At 38.7% G+C, this 9,799-nt stretch overlaps 1 protein-coding gene across 1 annotated transcript; it reads right to left on the reverse strand.

Annotated features, from left to right (window-relative positions):
* Positions 1-926: 926 nt before the first annotated feature.
* On the reverse strand, positions 927-9,428 carry LOC133985071 (fibronectin type III domain-containing protein 7-like). The gene is made up of 13 exons (XM_062424629.1): positions 9,375-9,428; positions 9,143-9,158; positions 8,720-8,980; positions 7,899-8,159; positions 6,674-6,905; positions 5,703-5,992; positions 5,314-5,568; positions 4,958-5,215; positions 4,066-4,320; positions 3,035-3,289; positions 1,910-2,170; positions 1,601-1,630; positions 927-958 (listed from the first exon to the last, which is right to left on the reverse strand). Exons 1-13 carry the CDS (start codon positions 9,426-9,428, stop codon positions 927-929), a joined length of 2,460 nt encoding a protein of 819 aa, XP_062280613.1.
* Positions 9,429-9,799: the final 371 nt, after the last annotated feature.

Genomic DNA, 9,799 nt, shown 5'->3' on the forward strand with positions numbered 1-9,799 from the left:
GGTATATAGTATATTTGTATGTTTGTTTTTTACCCAATAGCTCAGTTATATGCTCTTTTGGAAATTAATTTGCAAGTGCACAAATTAAAGAGAGACAATATTCTCAGCACAATGTATAAATTTAATTCTTGCTGTTTGCAACTTTTTTTTTAATTTAACAAATCCATACCATGTTTTTTCCTCATGATAATTGTTATGATTAGTACACACACTCATTCACACTCATTCTTGTCCTTTGTCATCTTTAAGTGCTTGATCATGGTTGACTGATGGTTTTATTTGGCCTCATTAAAGGGAGTCTTTTTCCACACTGAATAACTTCTCAAACACTTTTTTGTCATTGCTCGTCATGTTGTCACACTGTGTGTCATTTGGTAGATTATCATGTGTGTATCATGGTAAAAAATACTGGCATCTTTTTATGTTTTCTTATATTTATGGCGTCTATCAGCCTGGCTTCATTGTAGAGGAGCAGGAGTGATGCAGGAGGTACAGGAGGATGAAGAAGATGGAACTTGTGTTACGTGACAGAAGGCTGTGAAATAAAACAAAACAATGATTTAGTCAGATCACTAAAGATTTAACATTTTGTGTGTTTTAATGTTAATTTAATATGTTAATTGATTTATAAGTGTAATATCTGCAAAGCCATGAATCAATTTGAGATTTATCAGCAGAGGGAGACACCGCAATACAGTTAGGATGTTGCTGTGAAAGAAAACAATGAGGGAGGATAAAGTCTAAGTTTCTGCCATAATTTAAACATCTTTCATCAAACACACCAATAAAAACATCTTTTGGGGGGACAATGTTGTTACTGAGAACAAAGTTGTTTAAGAAAACTTTACATTTCCTCTTTTCTATCAACCACTATGATTATAAATCATCAAATTAATTAATATATCAGTATATTTACTCACCATCTGCTAGTCCAGACTTCTCTTCCCTCTGTAAATCACTGGAGAGGAGGTTGAAATGATATTAGATAAATCATCCAACATCAGTTGTTATATTTATCATTTAAAATAGTTTGCTGCAGTCTATTTTGTTATTAGAAATGATTAATAAAGAATATAACTAAGATGTGCCTACATTACACCCTGCACATTGAAGGAAATTAATCATACATTATCCAAATTGTGTTGGCATGGTTTTGAAGTAGAGGGGACACTGATGAGCTGCTGTTGTCCTCAGTTCTCTTGTCAGTTTTGGTCAGATGTTACTAGAAACTTGTCATGCTTTTTCAATAGATATCTGGTCAGTTTTATAATAGGTGTGAAAATGGTCATTGTGCAACCAAAAATTGTACATTGTAATATACCACTGGCCTTCCTATCAGCCAAGCAGATCATTTTAATTAACTTGAAACAACGTAAACCAAACTGGTTCAGTATGGAGAGCTAGTGTGAGGACTTGTTATCAATGGAGCACGCTGCGATGATAGGCCTATGTCTTGAGAAAGATTCAACAGTTTCTGTATTATTGAATCTCAATTGCCATATTCTCTAATCTCCCCCCCCCCCACCCTATTTTATTTGTTGTTTAAAAAGCTTTACATACATTTATGCAGATTGAGAGTTGACGATTTTAAGATACTCACCTGTTCCAACGTTGCCTCCTAAGCAAGTGACTGAAAAAGCAGAGATAAAGGCCAAATTAGCCAAATTTAGCCAAAATGTTTTATCCATAGTCACAATTTATAATTCAAACAGTTCTAAAATGTCCTCATTGCTTTGCCACAATACTACGCTTTATTCCCACTCAAATTCCCAATGAAGGTGAATTTAAATCCTACATAGAGGCAAAATCTGAGGTTTAGCCATTGTAACTGTAATCAAAGGTTAAAGATTTATATAATTACCAGATGCTCAGAGGAGAATATTACCAACATACACTCCACTTTTCATACCTGAGTACACTCTCTGAGCACAGAACAGGACTTTGCTGCCCTCTGGTGTCAGCGGGGCCACCACCACATGATACACGTCCCCACACTGGACGGTGCCAACATCACAGCTGCTCTCCCCAGGAGACGCATTGCAGGTGTAGTTGTTGTTGCTTCCCACCATCTCTGCGATGTAGCTGTGGCTGCTGCCAGCACTGCGCCAGTACACCCGCAGAGAGTTAGAGGCCATCCTGTACAGTTTAACACCTGACGGACAGCAGGCACCTGTGACAGAGAGAGAGAGAGAGACTGAAGAGGTGACCTGTGTCTTTCTTATCTGAATTCATATTTGCTTTGTGCAAAAGAGGCATGATTTTGTTTGTGTGTGACAACTTGGAAGACAGTGGATACATGCACTTTTTTTCTTTTGGTTTTGGCCTTATAACTGCATACTCCCATAGCTCAGGTTGTACTGCAAACAAAGATGTTAATTCATTGCCTGTGCCTTACAATTATTAATCTCTACATGTCTTTATATATATAAACACAACATTCATATAGTAAGAGATCCATATTACCAGCATCAGGGAAACATAGCTAAAACCCTCAGAGGAGGATTTAATTTGTAATACTCAATAAACAAATAACTATGTCTATTTCATTTACAGTAAGTCTGAATCCTTAAATAAAATATAATTTTGGTTACATTTCTGGTACATATTCCCATGATTTTCTCATTATAAGTGATAATCCACGAGAAAAGTAGTTTTATCTTATAATAAGGTATGCCTTTTATTTGTATATTGTGAGAATTGTACCATTTTAAATGCATAAAAGTGGCCACTTAGTAGACTTTTTATATTTCACAAGATTACAGTATTCATATTACATTTTTTTAAAGTCTCAGTTATGGGAAGAGCTCTTACATTGCTATCGTATTGCAAGGAGCATATTGAATAGCTGGATAAATGAAGACAAAATAGTATGGAAATATTAGAGATAAGTAAATCCTTTGTGTTTCTCTGAAGCTGCATTTATACCCATGCAACATTAATTGCACTCTATAAAAACCACTGTATAAATTGTATAATCTGTTGAAATAATTTGAACTCTGCTTCCTTCTCATTGGCTGAAACAATCATTACTCACTGGATGAGAAGCCCTGATAGGTGCAGCTGGAATTGCGCCCGCTTTGACTGAACGCCTCCATGGTGACGGTGTAGTTTGTGCCGCAGGTGATGCATCCCATGAGGCAGTGGGAGTCCTGTGTGTGGCAGCGGGCGTGACCGCGCCGTGATGTCAAAGAGGTGATGAACGTATGTGCACCTTTGGCGTGAGACCATGAGACGTTGGTCATGGCCTGAGTGACCTGAGCCACTGTTAGATTCACCGGACAACAGGGTTCTGTAACAGAAGATGATATAGTGTGAGTTTTAGGGTTTGAATTATAATTAATATAGCTGCTGTGAAGTGGAATGGAAATAAAAATGAAGACTTGAAGGGTTTAATTAAAGGGACACTCCACAGATTATACTCCACACATGAAGTTCAGCCGTCACTCCTTATAAAAAAATCAAAATTGCTGTGAGTGTCTTCTTTGACCTGTGTTTCAAACTGGAGGTGTATGGTTTGAAAATAGAGATCATTTAGGATGCAGGAAGAGTCTAATGAAAAACACACTATCCAGTTGCATTATGGGAAATGTAGGATTCAGTGTGTTGTTCATCTATACAAGGGGCTAAAAATCCAGTCGTCTTGGTCTCTTCTGCTCTTCTGTACTATAGTACTTTGCAGTTATTAATTGCTATTAATTATTTGTAATTTACAAATGAATTTCAATGTCAATAATACATTATATATAATGAAATCTTTTTTTTACTGTCTTTTGCTAGCTTTCTGTAGATAATGACATGCAGACATGTGACAAATAAGACAAAATACAAGACAATGGTTCACTCAGTGGTTTGAGGGGCATGACAGTGAAGTTATCAGATCTTGATGTATTTGAATATCTACGGGATATTTTGAGGGTGAATTGGTAGCAAATAGAAGTCACACAAATAGTGTTCATCCCTCCAGTGAAGTTACAAAGATTTGAAGCACTAATGTTTTTTTATTTAACTTGTCATCCATGTATGTTGTTAATTGAATGGGTCAAACCCAAACCTTTGACTGCTCACCTGTTTCCAGAGAGTCAGAGTAGCTGGGTAAGCTCTGGCCCGTGGCGCTGGTTGCTATGACGCTGACTTCATAGGTGGATCCACAGGGAAGCTCAGTGAGGTCACAGCTGCTTCCACTGGTGGTACAGATGTGTGTGCCGTCATCACCCGACGCACTCACAGTGTAAGTAGCGGCGCGGTTGTTAGCTGTCCAGCTGACACTGATGCAGGAGGAGTTTTTCGGATTCAATGACAGATTTGTCGGCATGCAGGGAGCTGGCAGCGAGGAGGGAGGAGAGAAGAATACTTTTTAGTGTCACATTATTACATGGTTGTTTATATACTGTTCAAATGTTTGGAGAACTACTAGTTAAAGAATGATGAAATGATTAGACATCATTCTCATATACCCAGAATAGTTTCATTATATACACAAAGCAGCCAAAACTGAGATAGTTGATTTCATGAATTAATTTAACTGAATGAATATTTAATTACTATACATTAAGAAGCGTATTAAAACCTTTGTAGTTATTAAATTTAATGAGAAAAAATCAAGTCAAATGTGTGCTTTAGTAGTGAAATCTTGGCTAATTTGAATATCTACTATACAGTTGACTCCTAATACAATAAGCATCTGTATTTTCATCTTGTAATGTTTAATTTCAATAAGATACTTTTTGTTCCTATTCCCTGCTATTTTTCTTAGATTATGGACATTTTTAAATATTTTGATTAGATTTTATTTATGGATACAGGAGACAATGAATCAGAGGAATAACATGTAAAAGTGAGGACACTTGTTTCCAACATGGTCCCTGAACTATTTGTATAACTGGCACCGCCCAATTTGAGTGTTATCTTTTTTTATCTGAAACCTGTCTGTAAAATTGTCTTTGTGTGTGTTTTCTACCTGTTTCTTTGGTGTGAGCTTTGCATGCACGGTTGCATCCACTGATATCATTGCAGGGTGTCACCACCACACTGTAGGGACTGTCACAGCTGAGGTCAGACAGGGCGCACACAGGTGCTGTGTCGTTACACAAGATGACTTCTGAATTGTCCACAGCCCGAGTTTCATACATCTCTGCCCCTCGTGAGGCTGTCCACATGATCTCCAGAGTCTCAGTGCTCACCAGGGAGACGGACACATTTTGGGGACAACAGGGCACTAAGGGATACAGAGGATAAACACACATAACCACAAAGAGAAGTAAATCAGGCTAATAATGCCTCAAAATCTTAAAACGCATCCACTCTTCTACTTACCGGTGGTATGGTTGAGAATCTCCCCTTGAGGGCTGCTGCCGGCTTCGTTGAGGGCGAACACAGACATCAGATATGTGTAGCCACATTGGCAGTGGAAGGTGCAGTTGTTGCTGGTGGTGTTGCAGGTTTCCTCACCGCCATCACCTCTCTTAATGTAGGCTGTGTACGCGTCAGCATGAGGCACCGTGTCCCAGGTCAGCGTGCAGTTTCCTTCTTCCGGCTCCTCGAGAGCCAAAGACTCTGGTTGGCAGGGGACTGACAGTACAGGACAGCAGTGAGGTGACTCTCAATCACAAACTGACAGTGCTCTTAATGTTGCCCAGTGCTGTCTCATTATGGATACAATGCCAGGTAAAATTAGAACAACATTGAACTGTTTTCCTACTTACAGGTGATGAACACCTCAGGGTTGGACGGGTATCCAAACCCGGCCTCGTTTGAAGCTGTGACCTGGATAGTGTGCACCTTCCCACAGTCGACTGGAGACAGGGTGCAGGAGCTTGAAGTGGAGTTACACATGAGGTTCTGGTCACTCATCACATGGTACTGAATGGATCCATGACCGTCCTGCTCGATTTCCCAGGACACAGACAGTCCAGCCACACTATTACTCATCACCACAGATACACTGACAGAAGCTGGTGTCGGAGGTCCTGTTAATAGACAAAGACAAAATATAGTGGCACACTGCATAATTCACTAAGTTCATCTTTTTATTTGAGAATGTGCTTCTCTACTGCATTTCAATGGAGCATACTGTGTTCTTTATTACATATATTTGCCCATATGAACATATAAACAGGTTTTCCTCACTGCAATCATTCCTCCTGTTCATACTGGCTATTAGAAGATCCCTCCATATGTGCTTACAATGTAAGTGATGGGGGACAAAATCCACAGTCCTTGTTTTGAGCAAAAATAGATTAAAAGTTTATCTGAAGATAATATGAAGCTTCAGCAGTCTGAGTTAGATATATTATGCTGTTATATTCTTAAACAATGGTCTTCCCTGTGTCTTGAAAGACAGTAGATATAGATAGAGATACATATTTTCCAGTTCAGCTGCTCAGCTGCAGTGGAAGGATAATAAAAAGAGGAAATTTAGAACTAAAAAGACTGTAACTTTGAAAGATATTGACTTGATTTGACTACTGAAAGGCTGAAGCTTTATACTAGCTTCAAAACAAACATGGAAGGAGGACTTTGTCCCCATCACTTACACTGAAAGTGCTTTATGAAAGGATCTTCTAATGGTCAGTATAAACAGGAGGGAATGATTCCATCCAGAGATAAAAACTGAGAGAATAAAAACTGTCTGAGTGCTTTCTTACGTGTTGTCTGGTTGATGTACAAACTGCCCTCTCCTTGCCGGCCCTCGGGGTCCCAGGCGAAACCCCTGATAATGTAGAGTGAGCCGGCATCCAGCCCAGAGATGGTCAAATTGGTGTCGGAAGTGTTCTGCTTCATGTCAGTGTTTGAACCAAACTTGTATATGGACAGGGTGTACTGGACGGCGTTGGCAACGGGGGCCCAGGATAAAACAATGCTGTCGTTGCTGGGAGAAGAGGCGGAGAGCTGAGGAGGAGGCAAAACTGTGGAGGAGAGCAAATGTTTGACAAGTTTTACGTGAATGAGGTACTTTGAGAGCCCACTTTTTTATGTTAATAGATGTAATGTAATGTAATAGATATATGTAATGGTAGTTTCATGATATGCAGATAACAAATAACTCCTCTGGGTTGTAGTTAAAATCCCTAAAAGTTTCATTAAAGATTATCGGCATGTCTGGATATTTTCCCTTGAGGTGAAAATGTGCAGTAGAGTATTTTATAAACATCTAAAAACATGTCTGGAAGAGATCTTTAAGAATTGAAGCCCAGTTTTCATGGGCTTTATGGTTTCTTCATTTTTGTGACTCAAGTCTGACTCAAGTCTCATATTTCAAGGTTTGTATGTATGTGTTTTTGGTTTCTAACATGTGACTGAAAAGCATGTCTTTATATTCTGAACATGTAAGAATACAAATAAATGAAAGTAGTATGATTAGGGTCATTTGAATCTACCATAGAGTATTTAGCAAATGTTCCTGAAATAAGATGAAATCCAGAGATGAACAAAGAAAATACTGAACAACAACAAAAACAACAAAAAAAATGGTGAAACTGATTACTGTTTGTCTTTTTGGCTCATGTGGATCAGATTTGTCCCCTGCGGTGGGGGTGGTGGGGTAAGAGGTGACAGCTATGTATTCATGATGAGTTCAACTCTTGTGTTTTACATAGAAGGGTCCGGTATAGTTACCATTGATACAGGAGAGGCCCTGAGGCAAGCTGATGCATTTCTCATACAATAACCTGGATTTGCATTAACACTAAGCCTGGGTTTGACTAAAGATGTGACAATGAAGCAGATCAAGTGACTTCTGCAAGGAATGAGGAGTGACGAGAAAAGTACTCAGTGTTTCGCAATGAAAGTGTGACTCACTTCCACACATGAAGCAACCATTGGGTGTAGCTGTGGAAGTGGAAGCATTGTTTATAAAAATCTAACCTTCTGCTCGCACATACTGTGATGAATAACAGTACCTGTCTTTTCAGTCACAAAAGGTGACGGCTGGCTGCGTCCTCCACTGTTCACAGCTAAGGTGCTGAGCGTGTACTCAGTGTAGGGTGTGAGGGACTTGATCTCAGCGGGGGAGGAGGACACTGTGTCTTCTCTGTAGAAGCCATTGGCACTCTGGACTCGAATGATGTAATGAGTCGCCCCGGTTTTCAAGCTGAAATCTAGCATCAAGGTCTGGCTATCCTTCGGCTTCACTGCCTGGATAGCATCCATCATCTCGGGAGCTGAAATAGTCACAATCAGTTCTGATCAGAGATGATATCTAAGCAGAAGACACACATTATAACATCTTACCTCGTATGGGGACATTTGATAAATGAAGGAAGGCTGTGGCTCATCATGTTAACTACAAACCAATTTGTAACCAAGATTCTCCTGTTAAGATATTTTCATTACATTTCAGAGGTGCTAAAATGTATTTTATCATGCAAATCAAATCTAATGGAAAGACAGTGACTCCTATGTGGTCCTTTGCTCAGTGTACATTAGCAACTATTTATCATCAGGCTCCATTTTTAAAATAACATTTATAGCATAGTACTATATAAACAATAGTTTATATAGTACTATGCAGTACTGGACTTAAAAAAAAAATTTAAAAAAAAGGTATATCAAGATAAAATCAATAATATTCAAGAATCTGTATCAAATACTCTTTGTTTTAGAAATATGAAAATAATATGACAATGAATCATTAAATAAAACATTCTGCCTCTCAGCTTTTAAACTTCATCTCATTCATAAAATGCTAAACAGCACAGTTGTGGACAGAGGTGTACCTCACCTGTTGACGACTTAATATCTACACTGCTCAGTACTCCTTGGGAATTATCCAGAGCTTCGACTGAGAAGACATACTCGATGTTCGGGGACAGAGAGTTGACAGATCCCATCACTGTGTTTGGACCAAACTGGGCAAAAGCAATTGGAGTGCTTGGTGAGCTTTTAGCGGCGACTGTGATCTTGTATGAGCTGGCTCCAGAGTACCTGGTCCATCTGAGAATCGCAGTCTTGGATGTTACCGAGAACACAGATACTGTAATATCTGATAAAAGAGATAAAAGGATTTTAAGGTTATCATAGCATCGTGGATTTGATTACACATAAATGTAGAATAACCATCAAAGTTTGTAACCCTTCACCCTCATATACTGCAGTGATACAAAGATCTACAATGAAATATATGATAAAAGTGAACATACACTACCTGATTGAGCTGCAGCCTGTAAATTTCAACAAGAAGAAATGATTAAAAATGATAACATTTTATAAAAAATGCAAATGTTATACTATGTTGATTCTCACCTGTTAATATTATATAACAACATATACTATGTCCTTTGTCAATTACATTTAATCTTCTTTTTTATCAGTAAACTTTTGTGTCTGAATTTGAAATAAACTAGTCTATAGCTCATAAAAGTTTTGCAATTTTTTACCTGTGAACATATGCCCAGCAAGCTGAAAATCACCAGCCACTTCATTGCGCCCATTCTTCACGTCTATCTGTTGAAACACTCCTCTCACAATTTCTCACACTTGACACTTAGTATGTGATGTTTTAAAATGCTTCACTCTTAACTGTTTTACCTTTTCTTTAACATATCTGGTGTATGTGTTGGTTGAAATACCTGTATCTGGACCCTCCCAGTGGATGCAAGTGTCCAATCATGGCAAAGCAGAGACATGCACCTTGGGGCAGGTGCAGGGTAGCATGGGAGGGAAGCAGACACCTTTCTAGCTATGGGCTAGATATTCTATATTAGAGGATGTAGTTAAGACACCGTAAGATGAGGAATGTATGATGATGTGACAAAGGAGCTGGACTTTCCCTAGCTAGAAGCCTTAAATGACACCTGAACGT

Source organism: Scomber scombrus, chromosome 8 (assembly GCF_963691925.1).
Source record: "Scomber scombrus chromosome 8, fScoSco1.1, whole genome shotgun sequence".
Taxonomy (NCBI): domain Eukaryota; kingdom Metazoa; phylum Chordata; class Actinopteri; order Scombriformes; family Scombridae; genus Scomber; species Scomber scombrus.